The 25,894-nt window shown below is 44.3% G+C and overlaps 1 protein-coding gene across 5 annotated transcripts in view; it reads right to left on the reverse strand.

Moving 5' to 3' along the window:
- The window catches only part of ELMO1 (engulfment and cell motility 1), a 2,216,232-nt gene that overhangs the window by 45,994 nt on the left and 2,144,344 nt on the right, over positions 1-25,894 (reverse strand). For all 5 annotated transcript variants that reach the window (XM_069613266.1, XM_069613268.1, XM_069613267.1 and 2 more), the window contains one exon: positions 4,703-4,810. In XM_069613266.1, coding sequence (XP_069469367.1) covers positions 4,703-4,810 — 108 coding nt within the window. The remainder of the gene's footprint in view (positions 1-4,702; positions 4,811-25,894) is intronic.

Here is a 25,894-nt window from a genome sequence, read left to right on the forward strand (position 1 = left end):
CCAAATTTGCATTTACCGAAATCTCCGAAGCCGAGGTCACTGACATCCTCAGACACCTCAAACCCTCACAATGCAAGGGTGATGTATTCCCCCCTAAAATCATTAAAGATTGCGCAGAACCACTCGCCCCTCTTCTCACAGCCTTCATCAATGCATCCTTCAAAACGGGCATAGTCCCAGACAGCCTTAAAGAGGCCTGGGTACACCCTTTCTTAAAAAAAACGACGCTAGACCCTGCTAACCCTAATAGCTACCGACCCATAACCACAGTCCCATTCCTCCTGAAAATACTTGACAAGGCCGCCCACAAACAGATTCAACTATACCTTGAATCGAACGCAATCCTTGGAAAAAGACAATCTGGGTTCCGCAAGGGACACGGAAATGAAACCGCCCTTCTAGACTTAAAAAAGGAAATTACCAACATCCCAGACAAAGGCAAGCCCGCTCTCCTCCTTCTCCTTGACCTTTCATCATCTACGTTTGATCTGGTAGACCACACTACACTTACCAGTCACCTGACACACGCTGCACACTTCTCAAATGACGCAGCATCCTGGGTAACATCATTCTTAGAGGGTAGAGCTATGAAAGTGTTCTCTAACACAGCACATGCAGCACCCTCCATCATCCACTGTGGTGTGCCACAAGGCTCCTGTACTGCCCCCACGCTCTATAATCTTTTTACCAAGCCACTATTTGATAAACTAGACGCGCTGGGAATCACCTACACAAACTACGCCGACGACACGCAGGTTCTCCTCCCCCTGACAGGGAATTATCACCAAGACGCCTCTACCCTACAGCAAATCTACTCTACCATACAAGCATGGATGGCTAGCAATGGCCTATGCTTGAACGGGGACAAGACCGAAATCCTCATTTTAGGACAGAAATCCACCCTCTCCAACCTCAACCCACTGTACATCAATTTCAACATAGACAACTGTATCATCCCAGTCCTATCCTCAGTCAAAACACTGCGGGTTCACATAGACGCCACGCTATCTATGGACAAATAAGTAAGCGCCATAGTCTCGGCCTCAGCACTGAGTACTAAACTCATTAACGCAATAAAACCATTCCTAAACAAGGATAACTGCCTCTCCATCGCCCAAGCAACTATAGGAGCCAAACTAGACTATTGTAATGCGTCCTAGCCGGCACCTCCCAAAAAAACGTATCTGGGCTCCAAACAACCCAAAACAACGCTCTCAGAGCAGCCCTCAGCATACCAAAAAGAGAACACATCACACAAGCCAAAAAGGCAGCTCACTGGCTCCCAGTCAAAGACCGTATCTCCTTCAAAATTCTCACAACCACCCATAAATGCATCAACCTCACAGCTCCCTCTTATTTATCTGACACGATAGGTAGATCTCAATCCACGAGACCGAGAAGAGCACAATACACTAATCAACTAGCAATACCTTGCATCAACAGAACCAAAGCAGGAGCCATAGGCTTCCCCTTCCTCGCACCCAAACTCTGAAATTCCCTACCCACTGACCTCAGAGCTGATGCATCTCTCTTCGCCTTCCAAAAAAAACTCAAAACTGCCCTATTCAACTAACACCGTTCTCATGTGCTCCTGCTGCTCAGCGCATATCTGTAAAAAAAGTATATTTCGTCCAATGTAACCGTACGGACATGAACTGTATGTAACTAAGTAGAAGCAACACTGTAACTAGCGCCATGTCGTCTTCGGTCTGCTGTGCGCTCTACAAATGCGAATAAATAAATCAATAAATAAATAATGTGAGAGGAAGAGGAGGAGGCAGAGGAGGGAAACTTGAACAGCTGAGTGTCATCCACATTACACTGGACATTAGGAGAGACGGTGGAGATCAGAACACCACTGGCAAATTAGGAGAGACGGTGGAGAGACGGTGGAGATCAGAACTCCACTGGCAAATTCTCCTTCCCACTGGAGAGTCATGGAGGAAGTTCCCCTCACAGGGACTTTGCATTTGAAGTGGCTGAGGGTAATGTAGAGGAGGCAACACTGCCTCTCTGGTCACCTTATCCTCTACCCCTACCCGAGGGGCATAAGAGGCAGAGGGATGAAACCCACAACCTCTGCTGGGTGGAGGTGACAGTTTTTGAACAGCCATGCCCATAGACTTAACTGTTATATTAGAGGATTGTAACCTCTGTAAGGAAGTGTCAGCCTTTGCTTCAAAAAGGCTATGTCCATCATAGGGCATATCCAGGAGTTTCACCTGAACATCATGTGCAAACCCGGATGTTCTCAAGTGCTAGTAGCCATTGAACGTCCCATGCAGTCAGCCGTGTCAAGCTTTGATTGGAGGATTTGGCGGAATGCCTCCCTGCCATTGTGGACGATGTTTTCAAAGCCCTCTTCTCATCTCACCTTCTGGGAGAAGTTCAGCTGCTCCACTCACTGCTGACCAGAGTCCAAAGGAAAATCTGGCCACAGGAGCAGTTATCACTACGAGGGCAAGGCTGCCCGAGACAAAACTTTCCACCCCCAATCCCTTTCTTTCTCTGTCCAAAGGCAGGGAAGAGAAAGTGAACATGCACAGATTGGCAGTAGTAGCTTAAACCACCAAGCTCTCAAAGGAGGCATGAATGGAAAGAAAAGCAGGGTTAGAGGGGGCTGTGTGATGTCTACATGCCAGCTTCCTGTCTACAGTATGCACAAATATAAATTCCACCGTGGGCCCTAATTTATAATAACTAATTTATAAAAGAATTCATGGGTATGGGTATCCCTGCCAGATATCCCTTGAAGTACTCCAGGTATGGTGATCTAAGAAACCGATACTGTGAAGAAATTAATTAAATCGGAGGGGTAAAAAAAGGGGAACCATTATTTATTTAGGTAAATAAAATTGAAAAAACAAAAACGGGGTATGTGAGGTTTCCAACATATAACTAAAATGCTGTAGATCAATGACAGTTAATGTAAATATACAAAATGTAAATTTCTATAGAGGGCTTTTTTTTTACCACAATGCTTTGAACAAAATCATAGTATTGCATAGATGTAAATGGAGTATCCACAAAGTGAAATGCACAAAAAACTGTGAAAATAAATACTTTCTGCGAGTTTGTAAAACAAATACATAAACAGCTTAATATGTAAGTCTCCTAATTTCGAGATTTCTATACTCAAAAATGTGTTTACCTAGGTTAGAGTCTATCTATATTTTCCTAGGTTTGGGACTGCCGCTGGGGGTCGCGTAACTAGTTTGCATGGAGAAGTCTTGTTATCGGAATTACTGTCTACAGCCTTGATGCTGCCAGGTCTTGCCGCGCTCTACAAATCTCTATACAATGCAATACAGCCAAGATGGAGGCAGGTTTCTCCCAGGCTTCTAGCACTGGATCTTCGACTGCCACAATGAAAAGCAGTAATGTCTCATTTTTTGGGCTTTTCATACAGGATGTCTGAGAGTTAGGTATGGATGGGGCTTACAACCCTAACGCGTCATCCATCTTGGCCATCAAGCATTGGAAAGATGTTTGGAGAAGTATGTCCAGTTTCAGAGACGTATCCAGGCCACTGCTTCCTTGAGATCTGTGGCCAGTTCCACCAAATCCTCCCTCTCGCCACATAACTCTCCTCGGTACAGGGGTTCCATCCCAAAGGGAATGGAGCCCTCTTCTTCATTGATGATCTGACCCATCTTCGACATAATGGGCCTCATAGGGAGAGACCTGTATTTGAGGGTCGCCTTGGCACTGCCAGAAGTGATGACACCAAAGCAGATGTTGGTGGGCCTGTCACTGCTGGGATGTGTCTTTGTCCACTGGAACCAGGGCTGGGCCCATAGGCACACGGTTGTGGTCTCCTGGGGGACCCCTGACAGCTTTCTTAGGTGTAGTGGCCCAATGGCGCTGCCAGTGAAGATGTTGAGCTTTTTCAGCCTAAAGTCCCACTATTCTCCCAGGTTGGCGGAATGGGTCAGAAACAACACCTGTTGCGTCGCCTCCAGGGAGTCGTTGGATTGGTAACTGCTTTTCTCAGAAGATGAAAAAGAGTGGTGCTGAGAGGAACTACTGTGACCTGAATCCTTTGGATTCACGTTTTTCCTCAGGGAAAAATGAAACGCCTTAGGATGCATGGATTGGTCCACTTGCTGTCCTGGGTGTCGTGATCCTCCCCAAGACAGTATAAACAGATCATATGGCGTGCCATACTTCCATTTGTCGGCCACAATATGGATAGGGCATGAAGCCCAAGGCCTTTGCAGGGTTTGGCATGTAGTCAAACTTACGAAGTGGAGGGCTCCTGAAGCAAATAGAGGGCACAGGAAAAAGCAACAGAGGTAACAGGGCGTGGCACCTCAATATATACTGGTTCTGATGTATGTCATTTCCGGAGCAGGGTGCGTAGAGGCGTCGGATAGAGCCGACGCACAGCCACACTGCTCCCCCTGGCGGCAGAAAAGGTTCCAATTATCAGCTGCGCGAGGGATAGAATATAATAGGTGAGGAATCAGTGAAAGGAAGGAATTCGTTAGAAATTCATTAACCTCACCATTTCTGAAGGTACACAATTGCTCATGAAACCAAGATCAAGTTCTTCACCTTGTCAGATGCAAGTGCTGGTTTCACAGAAAACATTAGCAGAGGAGCATTTCTATAAATCTATGCAAAACCTCATCTCTCCAAGATTAAGGTTAGTACTGGAAACAGCACAGTGAAATTATAATGGCCACGGCTACACACTTACATTTATCCTGCAAAGAATCATGCGGTACTTCTCCTTGGGGGCTCTCTTCCAAGTCGCCATAATGCAGGACCTTGTGATTCGGTGATAGCCGACAATACCAAACTTTATCTGAAATGGGTCATGAAAATACACAGTCTTATGTACAGTGAACAAATAGGTAATGCATGCCCATAGAAGACAAACTTGTATACAACAAAATAAAATACAAAAAGCAAAAATAAGTTTCTACATTTCCAAATAAATGTACATTTGATCCCCGATGGTTGGAAAAGCGTTTAGTGGACTATTCCAAGAAAAAGTGAAATGGGGTACTGGCAGCACTCTCATATAGATTAGGGTAGGTTAGAGCATATGTTAAATAATAAGCACATTGATGTTTATCACTGTACACTGGGCATTTCTGGAAAAGGGCTTATAGGACATGAATATACACCATATACATATCAAACAACTGTGAATAGTGTGTATGTGTGTTTGTGAGACTGTATACACATACAACGGAATAGTTAGGGTTACATGGCACCTTACATGGTAAAACGAAAAAAGTGTTCCTATATAATTTTTGTTCTTGCCCAGGAAAGTTCCGAAAACAATAGAAATGGTTACACCTGAATACTAAATTCAAATTTGGTGCAGTTTAACTAATGTTTTCATATAGAAATAATTTTGAAAAAATGCTTTTTGACGGATTTTCGACAGACCCACAAAAAATACGCTGTTGGGATGCAGATCTCTAAATTGACTGCTTCCATTTTCGAGATTTCAGGAAGATACATAGTACTTAGCTTTTAGTTGTGCACATGGCAACCATTTCACGAAGAGATTCACTTTAAAAAATAAATATATTCATACATGCACTGTAGGTCCGAATTGACAGCAATACATGAGAATGAAACAAAAGGTGTAGAGTGAATGGATGAAAACACCATTAACAGACATTTCATGAATGAAACAGCATAATGAAGGGTTAAAAAGGCCAAACATACATGTAGACATTTATCGGATGAAACTGAACAAAAAACAAAATTTGGAAAGAAGGGATGAAAGCACCACAAACACAGGAAGACACTCGGCAGATAAAACAGAGCAAAATATGAAACTGCGGAATAAATGTGCTAAGAGACCAAACACACTAAAGAAGGATGCATGCAAATATATCTGGTGAAGGAACGACCACACAGCCACCACATAAACCCACACAGTAAAACACATGCATCACGTCATACACATGGAATGTGAAGGTCAACAATAGGCCGAAAGAGCAACCACTGAAAGAACGAAATGCACAAACAGAGAATACCCCGAAATTACTTATAGGGGATGAAGGTTTGGACACACACACACACATGGCATGGATTGACACTGAGGAGAACAATAAGAAAAAAAAACAGGCACATACATGTGCAGAATGAACAGTTAAATACAAAGCATGAAAAAGGGGGAATCAGTAGGGGAAAAACGTTGTTTTAAGTCAAGGTTACCCTCTACAACAAGGTAATATCTACACATGTTGGGAATGCTATTGCTAAGGTAAAACACACTCGAAATACAAGCAGATGCCAACAGACGTAAGCTTACCACACACTACATCACAACTTCACAACACTCACTTTAAATATTAGGAATCTTAAAATAATACTATGGTTAAAATGAAGTAGTGATGTAGTGGGAGTTAATGCTACATCTGTAGTTTTGACGTTTTTGTATTTGGAAATTAGCACACTGGATTAGCCACTGCCATCGGAAACATCTCCATTTACGTCAACGCCAGAGGCTGCTCATGCCACATATGTTAAAACAAACAACATACACATAAACCCCCTTCAGTAGGAGCTGAGCAACAAAAAAACATTGAGGAAAAAGAGGGGTACCCCAAAATTCTTGAGCGTGATTTCGAATTTAACACGGGGAACAATACAAAAATGTTACACTTCAAACTCTAGCAATGACACTGAAGAACCAACTTCCCAGGAGAATGATCCCTCAGAGATACGTCATAAGAAGTGGATGGTGTTGGCGGAGTTGATGTTGTTTTACGGTGGTGGTGGTGGTGCAGTTGTGTGTCATTAAGAAATAATGCCTGGCAACTAATTTGGGGTTTTGTTTTGATTTGCAACCATAATATCCCTTAAAAAGAGTTTTTTCATTGCACATATACAATATACAGTATGTAGCTGTGTGTGTGTGTGCACTGTGATGTTTGTTTCATGTTTTACTATATATCTCACTTTATCTTCACTGCATGTGTGTAATTTAAGGGTTAACCACTTAATTCCCATCTGTCATTTATTTTTCGGCTATCTTCCAGGACTTCACTCATTGCTCTAGTCACCTAACCAGTATCCCTACTATCTGTTAAAGCATTCTTGCTGATGTAGGTGGAAAGAAGAGTTTTTAAATGAATTAAATCATGAAGCATTTGAACCTTGCATGTGGCATGCATAAACAGATTCCCTATAGGTATTTATTATAAAATACGTTTAAAGAAGTGATGACTGCAAATTACTTAATGCTGATATAGTCTCTCTAGTGATGCTGCCTGTTATGTAATTGGTTATTTCATATGTGTGGTTGTTGATGTATTTAAAGAGGGGGACTCAAAGGTGGCCCTAATTACACCCATCCCACTCTCAGCCCGGAGACAGAAGAAGGAGAACTGCACATTGCTTCTGGGCCCTTCATGTATTGCAGGCGCTGATGTATTGCAGGTGCGGGAAGCACTACTCAGACAACCATTCAGATCATACCCGGGTGACAATATTGAAGAGCTACAGCTGTCACCAATTGAACAAGTTGACTGACTGCAACCTCGAAGAACCTGATGGCGTCACAACTGACATCATGATGTAGATACGTTAGACATGAAGCACAGACAACCCTACATGAAGGTACACAGACATTTAGTTTTATTACTGATAGACATGAAGAATATGCTAGAGGCCTGACATACGTATACCCTTTTTGCCACGAGGAAACCGCAAGACGCATGATAATACATATGAACTGCTTGCTGACGCTTAACCGCAGCTAACATGGTGACCATACTAATAAAGATGGAAGCCATAGGAGCATTGGAGTGAACGGGAAAAGCAGGACAAACTCAAGCACACAGAAAAAGACAGACAGGTTGATTCTGCTGAAGCATGCAGACCAGGCTTCCAGCGCAGACACTGTGCACAGGCTCGCCAAGGACATAGAATGAAAGGTTTCAAGTTAACAGAAGGGATAGGACACTTGCAGGGAACACACACTGAAAACCTCTACAATTGCCAGAGAAGTCAATTTCATGGTCTCTACATACGTGATCTGAACCTTTTAGACAGAGCCGATTCATATGAGCCAGACTGAGAAGCCCGTTCCCATCTAACCAGAGTCGGGAGCATACAAACGTAACACAGTTTCAAAGCCGAATGTTCTGTCACAAGGCCTAGGAGATCGGAAATGGTAACTAATTGGGAACATGCAGCACCTTTGGGGTCGTTCACACTACCTAGAATAGTTGCACATGGCCTGGTAACTGTCCAAAGCTCCAAGGATGAGAAGACCTTTTTGCCCAATCCCTAATCACCTTCCACGCTAAGCTTACACTATGTTGCATAGACAAATCACCTTAAGCTATCCTGCAACTTTTTATACATGACACAGAGGTGGTCTCTGGAGGCTCCACCAGATATGGCTTACCCAATGATTGCACTAGCCCATTATAGAATATATATGTAGTTGACCTCTGTTAAGACGGATTTCTGAACTCTGACCTGGTGGGCAGAGGTTCAGAAGGCCAGCCTAGTTTCTTGGAACAGGGTAACCTCCTGACAAGCCAGACCAATCAAGTTAGAATTGGCGGCGGTCAAGACTAGGTCTCAGGAGGGGTGAGGGTGACTAAAAGACCTCAATGAGCACACAAAGTAAAGGACACTTGCAAATCACTCCCAGTCAGGTTTATATATATTAAAAATACAAATACATTTATTCAAGGCTTTTCAGGTTCAACACACAGTAATAATCACAGTAACACTTTTAAGCCAACACAATCCTACTAAAATACATATATACAAGACTAAATGGGCCTAAAGGGTTAATGCATGAAATGGGTCCACAACCTAGAAAAGGGAAGGAAGCAGGCAGTGCAAATAGTCTTTGGGCAGTTTTGCAACAAACACACTCCTAACTGAAAGGCATTCCAGTCCCCAAGTTGAAATGTACTTGCAATGCTGTGGCACGCGGTAGTGCAGATGGGCGAAACAGGGTCTTTTGTAGGGGCTCTAGCAGCTCAGGAAGGTGGGTGAGGTGATGCATAATAGGTTCCAACTATACATGGAGGGTCTCCCCGTGAGAGCAGAGCAGGTTCCAAGAGTTGGGAATCGTTTGCACTAGCAGTGGAAAGGAGAGGTGCCCTCACGGGCCACTTGTGCGTAAAAATGGATGGATGCGCTAGGGCCCACCGGTAAGGGTTGCAATTACTCACCGACCCCTGGCGCACTCCAGACCAAACTTCTGCAGTCGAGTCCACTTCGGCTGCAGGTTCAAATGCGGCAATCTCGAGGCTCTGCGGCTTTCAGCGATGAAGTTACAACGTTGATTCCCAAAAGGACAGTGGCGATTTCTCCGCTCCTGGTGGATGGATCAGGCCAGTTGCACTCTAAAAGGCTTCAGGGCAGAGTGGCACAGCTGCAATGCACTTACAAAGTTCGTCACCAGGGCTAGGCGACACGCTAACTGTGTACTCTGGTTTGGGCGCTCTCGCTTTAATCCAGACCTGGGAACGCAAAGTGTACGAAATTCGGTGCAAGAGTGCCGTGAACAGAGAGCTTGCGATGTAGCAAGTTTCAAGGGCCTCCTTGAAACGGCAGCGGTATCAGAGCAAAGGTCCTGTGCTAGCTGGTCAGCCCAGTGGTTGGCCCAGGGACACTTCTGAGAAGGCTTATTTGCAGGGTTTGATGAAGGTGCCAAGAATAGTTGGTCCCACTATTCAGTTTTCATATTTCAGACCTTCTAGGACGATCAGATGCAGAGGGGTCCAGCAGGACGACAGCAGGCTCAGGGTGCCAAACCTTCCAGCGGGTCACCAGCGGTTCCTCGACTCGGCTTCTTAGTTTCAGGATACTTGTATCCTATCCTTCGTTCAGTGAGAATTCCAGAGATCGACATGCTATGGGTGTTCGGAGCCTTCTCTTATGCAAAATCTAATTTGCGCCAAAATGAAGAGGACCCAATGGGAGATCTGTTCACATAAAGTCATACCATAGGTGGACCAATCATGGACCACAGTGGTCCCAAGCATTCACAGCAAACCAGCCTCTCTGGCACCCAGGATGAGTATTGGAACCAGACATTCCAGCCCACACCCTGAAAGTACACACACAAGGCATGCAGAAGCCTGCAAAAAAGCTTGGCGTTTCATGGGAGAATGCATGCCCAAATAAGGACTGACCCGGGTCGGCTCGACCTGGGGAAGGTGAAGGGGCAAGATGGCCAAAGGACAGGACAAAGAACCCTGTGGCATGGCCATTCTGGAGCCAGGCCACCTATTTGTGCCAAACACAGTAACTGTGGTTTACCTGGCAGGAAAGGGTTAAAAATACATGAAAAGATAAGCTGCCACCAGCCCTTTCCAAGGCACACCTGCTCTTCTAGTTCTTCTAGAAAAATCCTTCAAGGTTATCTAGGGCCTTTAGAAATGGCAGAAAGACACAAGTGCACTATACTGGTAGGTACATTGTGCACATGCAACATGTTGCAGAAAAGTTGCAACATTGATCAGGACAAAGGGAAGCAAAGTCTCCCAGTACTGGCTGTCTGTAAGGGCATGTCAGTTTCGCCATAATAAAGTGAGGGAAAAGCCCAAGGGAGTGCAGTAGAAGGCTGTGCTCCTCTGGCAAAGTCAGCCTTTGGTGTTCAACAGCAGAAAAAAGTTGGGGGGTACACAACTGGAGAGAAAATTACACATGAAATGGAAATCTTTCCTAACAACTTTGCTAACAATCCCTTCCCTTGTTAATTCATTCGGACATAACCTAATTTTTGTGACATCAGACTCTAGCAAAACTGGATGACAAGCGTCTGGATATTGAAAGTGCTTGGAGAATATTGCATTGCTCATGTTGTGATCCCTGTCATTGATTTGTTAATAAAGACAGTGAACTTTGTCCTATGGCTGGGTCCTCAGTTCTTGTGGCAGGGGATTTCCAGGGCCAGGTTCCTCTTGCATGTAAGCGGGAAACCGATAACAGTTCCCTTGTCACCATTACATATTTGTTCATTATAGCAAGACCGAAGCACAATAAGGTAGCATTTTTTTTCTCAATCTTTCTCTAACTTCACACTACACCGAGGTTTATTCAATGGGATATTTGGGAGGTTTATATGATGTGTATAGATGGTCTGCACAGCTGAGTACATCAGTACACATTGGTAGTGTTTTGCAAAGCAAAGGGACATACGTTCAAGTCAATTGCACAAAGGTACCTCTGGCCAATGATTTCGAGGAATCCACCTGGAATCAGGCCAAAATATTCCAGCAGCAACTGGTTAATGAAGCTAGGATTCTGCCTACATCAGTGGAACACAGCCTAGTATACAACTAGGGGAATAATGAATAAAATGGGATTCACACCAAACTTTTTGACATCCATCCTGGCACTGGATCAATCAACGAACCAGAATCATATTCAAGAATTAAAATACTGATCAGTATAATCCTAGGTGTGGGATGCCCCGAGGCTGCCATCTGAGCCTTGACTGCTGTGCATTATAAACATGGCCTCCATCACAATATTTAAACATGGCCCACATACTAAATTTAATTTTCCAAACCTTATTTGATGGGTCACCAAAATAGCTTGATATTTTGATGACCTACTTGTTTTCCGAATGAGATCCTGAAACAGACCTTCAAATAATGTTAGATATAACTAAGGACTAAAGAACCTTGTAGACATACTGCATAAATCAAAGCAAAACAGACATTTTATAGTCCTATTTTAACTTTTAGTCAGACTAGTTCAGAAATCAAATAAAATATCTTGGCATTACGACAATTTCAACAATTATTTAAAAAAAAGACGGGTAGAGTTCTCCTGCATACTGTTCAATTCTGAAAAAAAGAAGATAAAATAGTACCTGGATGTGTTAAAAACCCAAATCTGGCCACAGGTTATGGAGAGAGGGCCTATAGGAGGCATTCATAGAAAATAAAAGTTCTGTCTGCATACTTAAGAAAGCATCTGATGCTCTACTAGTGGATGGAATATTTTAAATGGTGTGAAATCGAAGGGAGTCTGACTTCCTGACTCCTATTACTTGTGGTTTGGAGGATTTTGCGGGTTCCAAAAACATAGAAATGGTGCAGCTCCTGTGTGGACTGATTGTGAAATTATTCACAACATACAAACATTAGACCACGACAAGGTGGCAAAAAAGCTTTATTCTATTTTAGCACAATATGTATTTATTTATTTACTGTGTAATTGGTTTATAATAAACCTTACACAGAATACACAACATATAGCCAGTCAGATAGCACAGCAAGTAGAGCACTCGCTTTGACATCATACAGAGCCTGCCGACGCAGGTTCGAATCCTGGCAGGGCCAAACTCAGCCTTTCATCCTTCCGAGGTCGATGAATGAGCACCACAAACCGTGGGTAACAATAAACAGCACTCAGATACCCAAGGGTTCGCAGTGCTATATAAATGCAAAATTAGTATTAAAATGAATTCAAGTCAATAGATCATATAAATCAGAAAAATCTATCAAAGGAAGAAATAAATGAATTATTAACAATAGAAGAAAATAATCGATCAAACATATACAATTGAAAAACGAATATGTAAGAATGTTATAAAATATTCATAGCAAATTTACTAACATTCTAAGGGAGCTACAGCTTAATAAACTGCGGTCTGTTAAGGTATCTAATTACTGATAGCAAAAGAAAATTTGATTCCATGAGGAAAAGGCGTGAGCAGAAAGCATCTGAAGAAAATAATACTGGGTTATGGACTAATCTCTAAAGTTGGCAAATTGTGCAACATAGGGCAAACAAGCAACAGATGTCTAGTGTCTCATGTTCAGTTGCTGTACTATATCTGCAAGGAAACCTGGGCTTGGTCACCCTGAGTTACCTGGGGGCAACCAGACGTGGACTCTCTGCTCACTGTGCTCAGAGAGGCACAGCTTCACCTCACTGATGAGGCCCAACAAGGCTGAAACACGTGTATGGGGTTGCTGTTGGTACTCTTGGTCAGAGAGGAATTGCCATAGCATTTCGGTGCTGGACTGCCCATATGGGCGGGACAAAGACTGATATGCAAATATTATATTTCCCATCTGTGAAAGGTACAGTGAGCAAAACGCGTGTGCTGCAAACTCATCTCAGAACATGTTATCATGCCATGTTTTTTCTGGAGAGGAGCGCCTACTAGCTTTTTTGACGTACCTTTATATATTTCCCGCAAATGTCTAAAACCTCCCATGTCGGAAGAAGATGGAACCTGAATCCCATAAAATGAGAGTAACATTGTTATTAGAACCCCTTTATTTGTTTTGACAAAATCGAGTAATTCAAATATGTCTGATCATTGACAATTTCTACCTTATTGCTGTCAATTTACCATGAAACACCATATTGTTTCCTAGAGTTAGCTAACTTCATAATTTTTTATTAGAAGGTCGTTTTCAATTGTATATTGTTGGAAGGAACTGATAAATCGTTGAAGTCCAATTTCCGTTGGAGATTGGATGCAGAACTACATTGTCTGCATATGCTAACTAACACATTTTTTGACTACTCCAATTAGGGGAGATGAAGGAGGCCTACTCAATGTGCCTCAAATATATTGGATATAAAGATTGAAGTAGCACAGCGGTAAAACACAACCCTGCCGTAGTCCTCCATGTGCCGCGCTCCTATTTCAGAGATGTTCTTTAAGGTTTGATCTAGCTTGAGAATGGATGTGTCTGTATGAATATGAATTAGCATGCCAAGAAAACCATCTAGTAGACCCCAAACAGAATGTATTTTCCAGTTACGGAACATAGTAATTTAGTCAAATTCTGCAGTGAGATCTATACAAGCCAGAAAGGTGGGTGGACTTCTTTTTTGCCAGACTCGTCTCTGGAAATGATCCATGATAGAAACATTTAATGGTGTGCCAACCTTCCTTCTGAAGTTCGTCTGATTTTTCCTAAATCGACCAGTGTGAGGAATTGCCATCTGATATGACAGCTTGTCAGATCATTTTCACAATCCCTGTGTGGATTAACTGTGTACTCTGTTCAGTCTTGCCTAGGCACTGACAAGACAATAGAGGCACATCAGAACTACTTAGGATAGACTAGCTGTGGTTGAGTGGTCTTGTGGGAGGAATGATAACTTCGCTCAGGTGGTATCCCTCCAAAGTATCATAGCTGACAGGGGATCCCATGTCATATCTGTGGTTGTGCAGACACTACAGAGAAATCAGCACACCTCTACGTGCCAAACACTGTTCCATGCTGAAGGCTGGTTTGAGCAGCGGGTCAGTTCTGGAACTCTTGGAGTATTGCGAGGGAAACAAAAGCCAGATAGGCACCTGTAAAACTGGAATTGGAGTAAACTCAGTGCAGCCGAGATCAACCCACTAGGTGAAGAACGGCTGAGGTTGGGTCCTGTTCTTGATATTGGAGGACATTGACCATTGAAAGATGTTCACCACTCAGTCCTCGGGTGGGAATGCCCTGCCCAAGAAACTGTCCAAGAGCGCTCCAATAAATCAGAAGGACGGGAATGGTGAAACCTGAGACGTTTTTAGGTTCAGGTAAAAGCTGACAGTGTGCAACAGACTGCATATATAGAGCAGGTGCTCTGAAGTTAGGTCGGGGGAGAGAGCTCGGGGCAAGCCAGTCGTCCAGTAGGGAAACACATGAATGCTCGCCCTCCTCAGGTGAGCCGTCATCACTGCTGGCAGCTTGGTGAAAATCCTGGGTGTCATAGAAAGACTGAATGGTAGGACTTTGAACTGGTAGTGATGCTGGACCACCACAAACCTCAAATAGTACCTGTGCTTCCGATGGATTGGCATATGGAAAAAGGCATCCTGAAGGTCCTGTGAAACTAACCAGTCCTGCAGTTCGAGGGCTTACAGTATCTGGGCTAGAGTAGCCATCCCGATTTTGTCTTTGAAAATGCATAAATGCAGCAGCCTCAGATACAGTATTGGGTGCAAGTCCCTGTCCTCCTATGGAACCAGAAAGTAGGTGGAGCACCCCTGTCCAACCCCTCCGTGCCTCGTTCCGTGCAGGCACCAGTTCTATTGCACTCTTTGAGAGAAGCTGATGGACCTCCTCCACGAGGATGGGGTCCGAAGGCAGGGTGGTGGAGTGAGGGTCATGGTCTAGGGACAATAGCCAATAGAAAATAGCCCTGTCGAACGACCTGTAAAACCCAAGCATCGGACATGGTTGGGACCATTCTGAGGTGAACATGGAGTCTCCCTCCCACAGGGGACTTGTGGCAGAAGACTTCATAGAGGGTTTGCACCTTGTGTGCAGAGGAGACAGTGGCTGCAGCTGCTCCACCTCTGGGGGCACCACTACCCCTCTCCCCTTGTGAAGCCTATGACTTGCAGTCTTCCCAGGGCTGCCTGACCTCGACCACATGGGGTGTAGGAGACTGGGGGGCAAAATCCTCAGCTTCTTGCAGAAGGTGCAGAGAGCTGTTGTATTGCCAGAACCAGGGACTTCACTGTAACTTTGAAAGACTGAGATTTCTCACCCTGAACAGATTATGTACATCGAATGGCATGTTTAAAGGTTTAGCCTGTCCATCCTCTGCACTAAGCCTGACGTCCTCATCCAGTAGTGATGCCTGACCACTGTACTTGTGCCCATGGATTTTATGACACAAGCACATGTGGCCAGTCCAGACTGTAGAATCTAGCAGGAGGCATCTTTGCTATCCTGAAACAGGGACAGGAATCCTCTCTCATTTCCCTCTCAGGCATGCGTCAACATAAATGGAGAAATGCATGATTTCAGAAATTAAGCTGTCGAGGAGGTACCGAATAAATCCTGCACTCCAGTCGCCCATTTTGAAGTACCAGGAACGTTCACACCAAGGTATGTGTCGTATGATGAACAAATAAATCAGCAGAGAGCTGCAGTAGGGCTCTGCCGAGTACCTATCAGAAGAGCAACACCCATTGAAGTCCCAATACCCAGAAAACCAGAGACAGTAAAGTATCCATTGAGAAAACCCTACCAGCAAATGAGACGAAATGAAGATTGCCTCAGTACTGTCCCAGAAGAGACCAAAAAGGCCTTAATGGAAGACGAATGGTGACGTCACGAGGGCCCGGACAGACTCACAGATAGAACAAATGACAACCCGAGAATGACACACAGAGACGAAACGCCATGAATAAAGATATCATGAACCTAAAAGGGGAGAACGATGTTGAAATACAAAGAAGCTTAAGCTCTAAGCAGGATGAAGATATTCAACCAGCTAACACCGGTAAATATGCATGGAACCACAAGAAAGCTAAGAAAACAGTGTGGGTTGCTATGCCAAGTAGAAGAAGAGTGTGGCAAGCACCATTATACATAATCTACCTCAAAACTAAGCACAGCATTATAAGTGCGATTCCACTTTGCACAAAAAGCAGAATCAACTTAGGCTACTAGAGGCCAAACAAGACAAGATTCATATTGCAGCAAAACGAGAAGAGACGGCTGAATCGAAACTCGGCAGATGCAACTCGTGCCAGCAGAGCCAAGGTCATACCAACAGAAGGAACGAACAGTAGCTACATATAAATGAAACTGAAGAACAGAATATCCTGTCTCTGAAAGGTCTAGATAAGGAGCCGTAGGCAGGTGGCAAGCTGAATAAGAATTAAATGCATAAAATATTGAGAGAAACTAGACAAATTCACGGTGTGCGTAGCACATGACCAGCTGAGCGAGAAGAAGCACAGGTTCACACCTAAGCTTGGCATCCGCCCAGGCAGAGATATCAGACCTTTTCCAGACAGAAGATGCAGTTTCGAGGCCAACCACAGTAAAATAATTGACACATAGTTGCTGAAGTGATGATTGTAACCTTAATTGGAGTAAGGCCGGCTAACTAGGGGGCACCCTGCGCCTGGCTGACCATTCTGCGTGCTGCTAAGCAAAGTGGAAATGTATGCATGGGGTTAGTGTCAACCCAATCACAATGGACCAAATAATCTAGGGTCCTATAGTTAGTAGAACCAACGGGACGTCGTACTTTTAATGACGCCTACAGTAGTCATTTTTGAAGGAAGGGCTTAGATGCCCACCTGAGAGTGTTTACCCAATCCCCTCACTCCGTTACCATATACAGATATAGTAGCTATATTAAAGTTACCTTTTCCTAACCAATGGAATTGCACATTAACTTTTGAGTGTTACACGTCAATTATGACAAGTTTTCAGTATAAATGCTATGATTTTTATGAAGTTCATTGCAGATGAAGCGAGAAGGAGGATTGCATCACTGCTGATTTCCATGACTCCCCATTTTCTGTACTTGTCATTAAACAGAATCCCTTTGCCAAACCATTGAGTTGTCCTTATTGATTGGTGTTGGAGTAATAAATCTGCACCCCCATCCATCTCAAAGGGTGCAGCTCTCTCGTCTTAAAGTACTTCGGAGAAAACCTCGGCTCTATGGGCCGGCCGGGTTCTCCGGAGTACACTTGGTAGCAGAGGATGGTTATCGATTATTGATTAGAATAAGACACCCATTGACCATCAACATAAATTAACTCTAGGTCTTCGGCAATATCACAAGTCCTTTGCCATTCGGCCGAGTAGACCGTGAAGCTCCCCGTAGACAGTGGTAGTGTACGAAAAACTGCAGACCAGGGCTTAAAGCGACCCGTGTTCCCCACATATCCCTTCCCATTCCTACGGTCAGCTGAGCGGGCGAAAAACTGAAGAAGGCAGTAACGAAGGCGGTGATCCCAAGGGTCCAGAGAGGAACCATGCGAACAGTGAGTGAAAAAGACTAAATGTTCTGGCAAAAGTGCATGCTTTAGAACAAGTAAAGGGAAAAGGTAACGGAGGGAAATGGGAAAACTAAATATGGTTAGAAGTAGAGAAGAATGTATATATATAAGGGAATAATAACTTGAGAATAATTAAGAAAATAAAGGTTACCTGGTAGGACACCCCCGAGAAGAGAGAGGTTACGGGGGAGGACGCCTGAGAAGTGAGAGGATTCGCCTTATTCCTACGCTTTTAATACAAGTGGCTAGAAGAAACGTGTACACAGAGTCCCAGCTAAAGGGGGAACGATAAGACTACCACGACGGTTAAAGACATTGTGAAAGGGGTACATTTAGATTCCATGAAGGGGTAATGATTAGAGGCAGAGATAACTGTGACCAGCTGGTGTTCATCTAGTCTGTCAAGCGTCTGTCTTATGTGTTTTTTGTTGTGATGTAATATATCGATTTCAATTTTACGTGATTTAACAGCTGTGATAAAATCACATACTTATTCCTACGCTTTTAATACAAGTGGCTAGAAGAAACGTGTACACAGAGTCCCAGCTAAAGGGGGAACGATAAGACTACCACGACGGTTAAAGACATTGTGAAAGGGGTACATTTAGATTCCATGAAGGGGTAATGATTAGAGGCAGAGATAACTGTGACCAGCTGGTGTTCGTCTAGTCTGTCAAGCGTCTGTCTTATGTGTTTTTTGTTGTGATGTAATATATCGATTTCAATTTTACGTGATTTAACAGCTGTGATAAAATCACATACGAATTGATGTTTTTTGAGTAAATTAGAAGGTATAACATTTTGTGATAAATTTGGATTGGAGCTTGCAGTGTTTGGTGCTCGCTCATATTGTTGGAACTGTTTAAGTCACATGAAAGTATTGACCAGTGTTATATAAGAGGAAAAGGAACATATTTGAGCATGGAAGATATGACACCATTGCCACACTTATGCAAGCAGTTGCCAAAACAGGCACCCAAGCTAAAAATATATAGCACAGAATGGGTTTAAGCAACCGCCCACAAGATGTTTATGCCATGCCACAAGGTGGGTCCTTATCTAAAGCCGTCTTGCAACACATGACGACATATTTGCATGCCACATACACAGGCAAGAAGCTAGACAAACGCCTGGCTGTTGTGGAGATTTGGAAAATGTATGAACAGGGAAAGGAAGAGGAGCCGCCAATAGATTGGATACTTAATGTATTCACAGAGGGGGGTGAGACGCCCACCGCGCCCCCTGCCCCATCCAAAACGAAAATTAAAGAAAGTAAGGACCAGGGATTATACCCACTGAGAGAGCTTAAAGCAGCCAAAGGGTACAGCAACCCAGCATATGAATCACCTACGCAAAGTAGTGATGAAAATCAAGGGAAAGATAAGGATAACAATATTACCTCCACAGTCCCAAGGGACAAGGGGAGACGCGATGATGAAAGAAGAGATCAGGCACAGACAAGTGCATCTCTCGACAAGGAGAGAGAAGGGAAGAGATGGAAGGGAAACGAAGACAGAACTGATGAGATAGCATTCACAGAAAACGAATGGATGGGAGGGCAAATTTTACTGAAACTTGATGGCAAAGGCATTGATGACGCGAAGCAAAAGGAGAGGCTAGATGAGGCATAGAGAAAGGGGAAAGAGAAGGAATTGAGAGACAAAAGAATAAAAAAGAAAGACAGACAAAGGCGAGAACAGCTATATCACGAAGAGCAAGAAAGACAGCTCGATCGCAAACCAAGAGCAGCCAATAATCAAGACAGACAGGAACAGCAGAGGTCAGAGGAAAAGCAAAGTATACGTGAGAAAAGAATAAAGAAACGAAGAGATGAGGAAATTCGAAGGGCAGATGAACGTAGAAATGAAAAGAAAAAGGTAGACGAAAGAGTAAGAGAAGAGGCGAGGAAGCGCAGAGAATTTGATGACGATATAGAAAGTAAACGGAGACAGAGAGCACTCGATCTTGAATTTCTGGGGAGAGAGGTTAAAAAACCTGATCCAGTAGTAGATTGAGAAGATATAGAAGAATTCTTTCCTGCATACGATTCAGTACCATGCACGTCTAGGGCAAATATGGAAGCTGACTTCGACACCAGAAGCATCGGAGAAACGATCGATAGAATATATGATTAAATTGGGTTGGAACAAACACCCAGGGGGAAGGGGAAGATGAGCACCTGGAGAGCACTCAGCTGTACGACACTGAGGATGTCTCCCGAAGTAGTGGGAATAGAGACCTATCCCTGGATAGACTAGAAATAAGTAGGAGTAAGGAGGACACAAGAAGTGGCACTAGTTGGGGACAGACAATGTCCGACTCGGAAAGGGAGGAGCGTGAGGAAAATGAGGAAGAGAGACGGAGCGAAAGTCGACTCCCAAGGGAAAAAGGAATAAGATGGTCAGACACTAGTGAGTCTGCACCGAGGGCATGAGAGTCAGCCACGCAGTCTGACCGACATGAAGAAGTATCACACGCCCAGAGGGGGGTGTCTTCACCGCCCTATGTAGACAGGCTGAGGAAATTGCCAGGCAGACAGTGATGCGGGAATATCACCCCTGCAATAGAAAGGAGAACAATGAGAGAAGAGAGCGAGGGCTATGCATCCCAATTTCTGTTGCTCGAGAAAGGGGGAGTAAGACTGCAATATATTCCATGCCCACACATGGATCGAGACAATTTGAAAAACAAGCTTCCAATGCTGACATCGGGAGCTGGAAAGTGGATACATGAGTTAGAAAAAATGACAGGAGGAAACACGTTAGCTATAGGGGACATTAAGGGTCTCCTAATCGCCATACTTGGTGAGAGAGCAGACAATGTGTGGGCATGAGCAGGCTACCCTGGTGTAACCACAATTAATAACGCGCACAACGAAGCTCCATTCAACAATTGTAGAGCCGCAGTATGGAAAGCGCTACGAGTGCTATATCCAGATACTTCCAATATGGGAGCTATAATGACACGAACAATTAAGGAGTCTGAGGACCCATTCATTTATATACAGAATTTTCAAGACGCATGGGTGCTCGAGACTCATGAATCTTGGATGAAATCTATACCTGTGTTTTACCATATATTGTGCCAAGGGCTGCCAGAGTCGGTGCAGAAACAACTCAAGAAATTGGTCAGAATTGAGGCCAAGCCTTGGGCCGAAATACAGTTGACCATCGCGCAGTATTGTACACTGCTGCAAGAAAAGAATCGCAAAAAGGAAGCTGCACGTAAGGGTCAGGAGGCAAAATTGGTGCAAAAGAAATGGTCAAAATATGCTCTTGAGGGAGTCAGGATAACTAGCACAGCTGAATCAAGCATGCAGCAGGTGACTAATCCACAGCAGAATAATCAAAGCAGTACTGGGTTCTGTCCCAGGGGGAGAGGATGTAGGGGAAGAGGATGGCAGAGTAATCAGGGAGGTTTCCAAAATAATCAAGGAGGGTTCCAGAATATGCAAAATGGTAATCAAGATTTGTCAAACAGACAAATGATCTGACCACCGCCAGTATGTTGGTTGTGTGGAATGACGGTGCACTTAGCTCGCCCATGCAGAAATCAAGGCATAATGCAAAATGGCCAAGGAACGGGAGCAGGCATGGCAAATCCACCTGCAGTTTTACAGTAGGGTGTTGCACAGAATCACACAGTGCAACAACAAGCACCAGGAGTACAACAAAGCGTGCAACCTCAGAGCATGGGGAACGTTCCACAAGGGCAATCCCAACAGGCACTGTTGCAATGATTGCAGACGATGAGCACAATGCAGACCCCAAACTTTGGAATGGGAGGTAACAATGGGAATGGGCGCAATCCATCAGCACAGAGTGGGCCAAAATTGTATATGGACTAGGACAGCTCAATGGGAACTCTGATGTGTTCAATCCTATCAGTGACACCAGACCCTCACAGGGAACCTAGGGTGGATGTCGTTAAAGGGGATAAAGAATATTCCTTCCTAGTTGACATGGGGGCAACATGCTCATGCATATGTGAAGGCAAGTTTTCCTTGTCTGGCGATGCCATAGATACTCAGAGTTTTACAGGAGCTACCAGTCATGTTCCCATCACACATGCACTTCCAGTCTCCATAGGAGAATGTGAGATGAATGTGCCTTAACTATATTCACGTCAGACCCCAGTAAACATTTTTGGGGAGACTTAATGACGAAGATAAACATGACAATCTCGTTCATGCAGGAGTGCATAGTATGTTCAACTCCAGGAATGCCCTATTCAAATGTATGCAAAATGATCAGAGCATACGCAGGACACACAACCATGAAGGCTATACCATTAGAGCCAGAAATATTCACATATGGTATGCGTATGCTCTTGGCAGGATTGCCAGGCCTTGCAGACAGAATCATGGGAACGCCTGATGAGTTCTTATTTAGACCAAGAATACCGATGCACGAGGAGGAGGGACAACTATTTCCCTTGATAATACACACAGCTGCAGTGCAAGCTAGAGTGGCCTTGATTGACGGTTATGCCGACGAGGGCCGACAATGGTGCGCAGTAATTGCCATTGACGAGGGATATCGATTGACTGACGTCACCGATGACGATCTGTTTGAAGAACAAGCAGATATGGGAGAGACAATGGTAAAAGTAAGTCTCACCTTTTGGGTGAGAATGATCAAAAGCGAAGTACCTCAGAGAATGATTTTGGCATGAAACCGTCCTGAATATTTTGACGACGACATGGCCCAAGTGCCTGTCTCAGTATGGACTACAGGACCCTGTGACATAGGCCTCTTGAAGGGGGTTGGAGAAGTGAAGATTAAACTGAAACCAGGAGCAATCCTCCCAAGACCACGGCAATATCCTATGTCCAGAGAGGCAGATGAAGGGATTTTTAAGAATTTCAGCTATGATAGAGCAAGGCATCTTAGTGACGTCAGAGTCGTCATGCAATACATCAGTTTACCGTGAAAGAAAAAGTAAGGTGGGGTCTTGGAGGCTAATCCAGGATTTACGCCCAATAAATGATATTGTTGAGGCCGAGTTCCCTCTAGTCCCTAACCCGTCTACAATTCTATGTAACATACTCGTTGAGGCAAAATATTTCACGGTTATTGACTTGAAAAATGCATTTTTCTCAATCCTATTGCACCGTGACTCAAAGGATACGACGTCATTCACGTTCAGACAAATGCGTCTGAAAAGCACGAAGCTGCCACAGGGGTACTGTGAGTCTCCTATTTTCAACAGAGTACTGCAGATGGACTTGAGCAATGTTGATTTGGAAAGTATTGTCCTGCAATACGTGGATGACATCTTAATTTGCAACACCACAGAAGAACAATGCAGGCACAATTCTGTTCAGCTATTAACTATACTGGCTGAGAAAGGATATAAGGTTGACAAGGAAAAGTTACAATATTGTCAACAAGAGGTGCTGTACATAGGCTAGCTGATCTCACGTGAAGGAAAGAGCGTGACCCCAGAAAAGGCTGAAACTATACTGAACACGGCTAAGCCACACACGATAAAACAAATGCAGAGTTATTTAGGCCTATGCAACTATGTTAGGGCATGGGTCATCAACTATAGTTCTTACACTAAGCCTTTACTTCAGGCCCTAAAGAAGGCCCAAGTGATGAAAGAAAAGATTGAATGGTCTGAGACCATGGAGAAAGGAACTCAATAAAGCCATTTGCACAGCACCAGTTCTAGGGATCCCTAATTATGCTGAGGAATTTTACCTGTTTTCACACACGAATGGCAGTGTTATGACAGCAGTACTCGCACAGAGAACCACGTTGGGGTACAAGCCCCCGGCATACTACTGTGGGAATTTGGACCCAGTAATGAGAGGTCATTTTCCTTGCGAACAAAGTTTAGCTGCTCCAGCGTTCGCCATAGAGAAGGCTACAACCATTGTGATGGGATGCTCCATGACATTGTACGTCGAGCACTATTTTCTATTCTAGAAAAACCAAAGGGCACACTGACATCTCAGAGAGCTTCTGCTTATCAAGAGATCATATCAAATCCATTGATTAAGGTAGACCGATGTAAGATAGTCATCCCAGCTATGTTTATAGCAGAGCCAGTCACTGAAGGAGAGCCAACACATGACTGTGCAAATTATGAAGAATTTTATGATGAAATTCCCAGGGTGAAGGAAAATGCCTTGGCAGAAGGAGAGATCGTCTTCATTGACAGGTCTTCAAGAATCGATCAAGGTGAGGGACAAAGATAAACTGGTGTTGCTGTGATGAAACACACAGCAAATGGAGAATTTCGAGTGCTTCTTAGTGCAAGAATGCCATCTCATTATTCAGCACAGGCTGCAGAATTATTGGCGTTGATACTCGCCATTGAGAATCACGCAGACCAGGAAGTAACGGTGTACAGTGACTCCGCCTATGTGACACCAACAGTGCACGCAGGAGGGGCTACCTCCCAGCGGACGGCACGCCAGTGCAGCACGCAGCTTATTGGACAGGCTCATTAAGGCACTACAGCTCCCAGTGGGCATAGCGGTCGTAAAATGGGCCGCCCACACGAAGGGGACAAATTTTATCTCATGTGTAAATCAAGCAGCAGACACGGGGCCCTGATTCATGGATTATTTGCGCCAAAAGAAAAACGTGATTTGTGCGCCATTCTGCCTGCAAATCCCCGTTTAACAAATGGGGATTTGCGGGCAAAAAAAAGTTTTTGGTGCAAATAATCCATGAATCAGGGCCATGGAGGCCAAGCGTATGACAACCAAAAGTGAGACGATCACGGCAGTGGAAATTACCCACGCCAACGAGCGAATGATGGTGACATGAACTGCACCTGAAAGTTATAGTAATTTGGGGCAAACACAGCTAATGGAACTCCAAGGGGAGGCACCACAGGAAGAAAAGAATATTTGGAAATGTCAAGGGTGTTCTTTAAACCCCTCGGACAGCTTGTGGCGACAAGACAGCACTGGTAAACCAGTAATGCCTGTAGCCCTATTAACAATAGTGCTGGAGCAGTTACATTATCCGGCGCACATGACAAAAGAGAATCTAGCAGCAACGCTCACTGAAGACTGGTTCATATCGAATTTAGCTGAGCATGTTGCATTCTTTATAGTGAACTGTATAATTTGCCAGCAATTCACAGCTGGGCACACATTAAAAGTAATGAGAGGAGTCATCCCAAGGCCAAATGGGCCTTTTCAGCACTTGCATGTCGATTACGTCAACATGATTCAAGTATGTAACGGGTACAGATACTTAATTGTTGTGGTGTGTCCATTCTCTTGATGGATTGAGGCAGGTCCATGTACACACCCAGACTCTACCTGAGCGGCCAAATGTTTTGTGAGGGAAGTGTTCCCCAGTTGGGGGGTGTGCGAGGTCATGAGATCAGATAATGGCCCTCACTTTGTTAATATGATATTTGAACTGATTAGCTTGCTGCTTTGTATAAAGCACAAGTTCTCGTCGGTGTATCATCCACAAGGTAACAGGATATGTGAGAAGCTCAACGGCTTGTTAACTGAAAGGATAGCCAAGTTGAAGCTTACTCTAAAGAAGGGATGGTTGCACTGCCTTCCTTTGGCACTGTATGCACTTCGGAACCAACTTGGTTCCGACCATCATCTTACGCCACACCAGATAGCCACAGGAAAAAGAATGAACACTCCTTTGACACCCTGAGATAGAGCTAGATGTGGTGCCCAGTCAACAGGAGAAACTTTAGGGTCTGAAATGCAAAACTATCTGAACTGCATGACATCTTGCCTTACTGTAATTTCAGACCAGCTGCAGCGACGAAGAAAAGGGTGCAGGGCAGCACAGAACACAGAAGGAGATACTACAACAGACCAAGTTCAAGGTTTACGTGTTCCATCCGTGTTCCCTGGAGACGCCGTCCTTGTGAGGAATCATACAAGGAAAAAGTGGGACGAGCCAAGATTCAGCGGTCCTTTTACAGTGGAGGACTGCACTCCATCCGCAGTGAAACTACAAGGCAGGAGAGCTTGGATTTTTCTCAGTGATATCAAACCCTACATCGGAGAAGGCCCCCTGCCTGCACCCCAACGAGAGGAATCGACGAGCGACGGGGAAGAACCACAGCATGTGCAGACGAGATCCATGACGAGGAAGGACGTATGTCCAGCTAGACAAAGACAAAGAACCTTTTGCAAGTTGTGACTTAAATTGGATACTTCCTCTAAGCAAAAAAGGGAAT

Source organism: Ambystoma mexicanum, chromosome 5p (assembly GCF_040938575.1).
Source record: "Ambystoma mexicanum isolate Mex_15411 chromosome 5p, UKY_AmexF1_1, whole genome shotgun sequence".
NCBI lineage: Eukaryota > Metazoa > Chordata > Amphibia > Caudata > Ambystomatidae > Ambystoma > Ambystoma mexicanum.